The sequence below is a fragment of the Theobroma umbraticum genome, unplaced genomic scaffold (genome assembly GCF_002168275.2).
Source record: "Theobroma umbraticum cultivar Fairchild unplaced genomic scaffold, ASM216827v3 scaffold_56.0, whole genome shotgun sequence".
Taxonomy (NCBI): Eukaryota; Viridiplantae; Streptophyta; class Magnoliopsida; order Malvales; family Malvaceae; genus Theobroma; species Theobroma umbraticum.
In genome coordinates, this window is record NW_018397256.1 from 7,194,518 (window position 1) to 7,196,232 (window position 1,715).

Here is a 1,715-nt window from a genome sequence, read left to right on the forward strand (position 1 = left end):
AAGAAGAAACTTTATTAGTTTTTTTAATATAGTAGCTAAGGAAAACAAACAGAAAATTATATTATAAGAGAGTAAGACAGTAGTTTAGAATAGTTCTAAATTCTTTTCTTTAAAATCATTTATCTAAAATTAGAAGAATTTATCAAGCGAATGTTCCTTAAATTTTTCAATAATTTATAACTCATTGGGTCTGTCCAATAAACCCTTCTCTGCTGAAAGAATAAAAATACAAAACAATATAATCAACCTAATGAAACAATATATGTATATTGTTGACTGCGTATATATTATCTACCTACATATTATTATTATTAATATTATTTCCAGCTGAAAATATTTCTTTATATTTCTGTAATTTTTTTCTATTCTTGCAATATAGGCCCACTTCATTTGAGGAATTTGGAATATTTACGCGTAGCCTCCACTCCCCTGGAAAACAACTTTCTTCAAACAATTGAAGCAATGCCTTCTCTCGAGTCTTTAACATTATGGGATTGTGGACTCAATGGCACCTTACCTACCCAAGGTTGAGATTGATATTACCCTCTCTTGATTTCTGTTTGGCTATTCTATTCTGTTTCTAAGTTACCTTATTTTAAATACTTTTTCAGCCTTATTCATATTGTCACTTTTGCATGCATTTGAACATTATTCCTATGTCCTATATGTGTTATCAGTTTTGCATTTAAACATTATCCAAATCAATATATATATATCATAACTACTTAAAAAGTAATGAAACCAGCTAAACAAACACAAAACACCATAAAATACAATTCCTATATGTATTATACCTGCTCCTTTTGAACTCCATTAATATTGTGGAAAGTCAATAAGTGACACGGTTTGTTTATGTTTTTTTTTCCTTTTATTTATTTGTTTTTTTTATTAATAGCAGACCTCTTTATTTATTTATTTATTTGGTTACAGGATTTTGTGAATTGAGGCATCTTCGGGAACTTGATATCAGCTACAACAATATAAATGGTAACTTGCCCGAGTGCTTCTCCAGCCTCACATCTCTTGAAAGTTTAGATCTTTCTGTCAACCAGTTTTTTGGAAATATATCTGTCCTTGAAAGTCTGACATCCCTTGAAAGTTTAGATCTTTCAAACAATTACTTTCAGATCCCGATCTCATTAAGGCCCTTCTTCAACCTTTCAAAACTCAAGTACATCTCTGCAGACAACAATTCCATATATGCTGAAACCGAGATGCATTCTTTGGCCCCAAGATTCCAACTGAAGCATATCCGTTTATCCTGTTGTGGAGAGGTTGGATCATTTCCTCAATTCCTCTACAATCAACATGACTTGCAGTCTGTTTATCTCTCCAACATCCATTTCAAGGGAGAGCAGTTCCCAAGTTGGTTGTTGGGAAACAACAAGAAATTATATACACTAATTCTCATCAACAACTCTCTATCGGGACTTTTTCGGCTACCATTCGCTTCGCATTTGGATTTATTATCTTTAGATGTCTCCAACAATTTCTTCAGTGGCAGCATTCCAACAGAAATTGGAGCAAAACTACCATCGTTAAAGTTTCTGAACATGTCAAAAAATTTATTTGGCGGAGGCATTCCGGCTTCCATCGGTGGTATGAATTCCCTACAATCCTTGGACTTGTCTAACAATCAATTGTCGGGTGGATTACCCGAACCCTTGGCCATGGGCTGCTCCTTATTGAGTGTCCTTATATTATCAAACAACAGA

General features: G+C 33.3%; 1 protein-coding gene across 1 annotated transcript in view; it reads left to right on the forward strand.

Moving 5' to 3' along the window:
- LOC110410345 (uncharacterized) overlaps positions 1–1,715 on the forward strand; it is a 12,277-nt gene that overhangs the window by 9,146 nt on the left and 1,416 nt on the right. Inside the window, 2 exon segments of the mRNA XM_089782773.1 lie at positions 380–526; positions 931–1,715. The exon segment at positions 931–1,715 is cut by the window's right edge and continues 1,416 nt beyond it. Of these exon segments, the coding sequence (XP_089638899.1) occupies positions 380–526; positions 931–1,715 (932 nt within the window).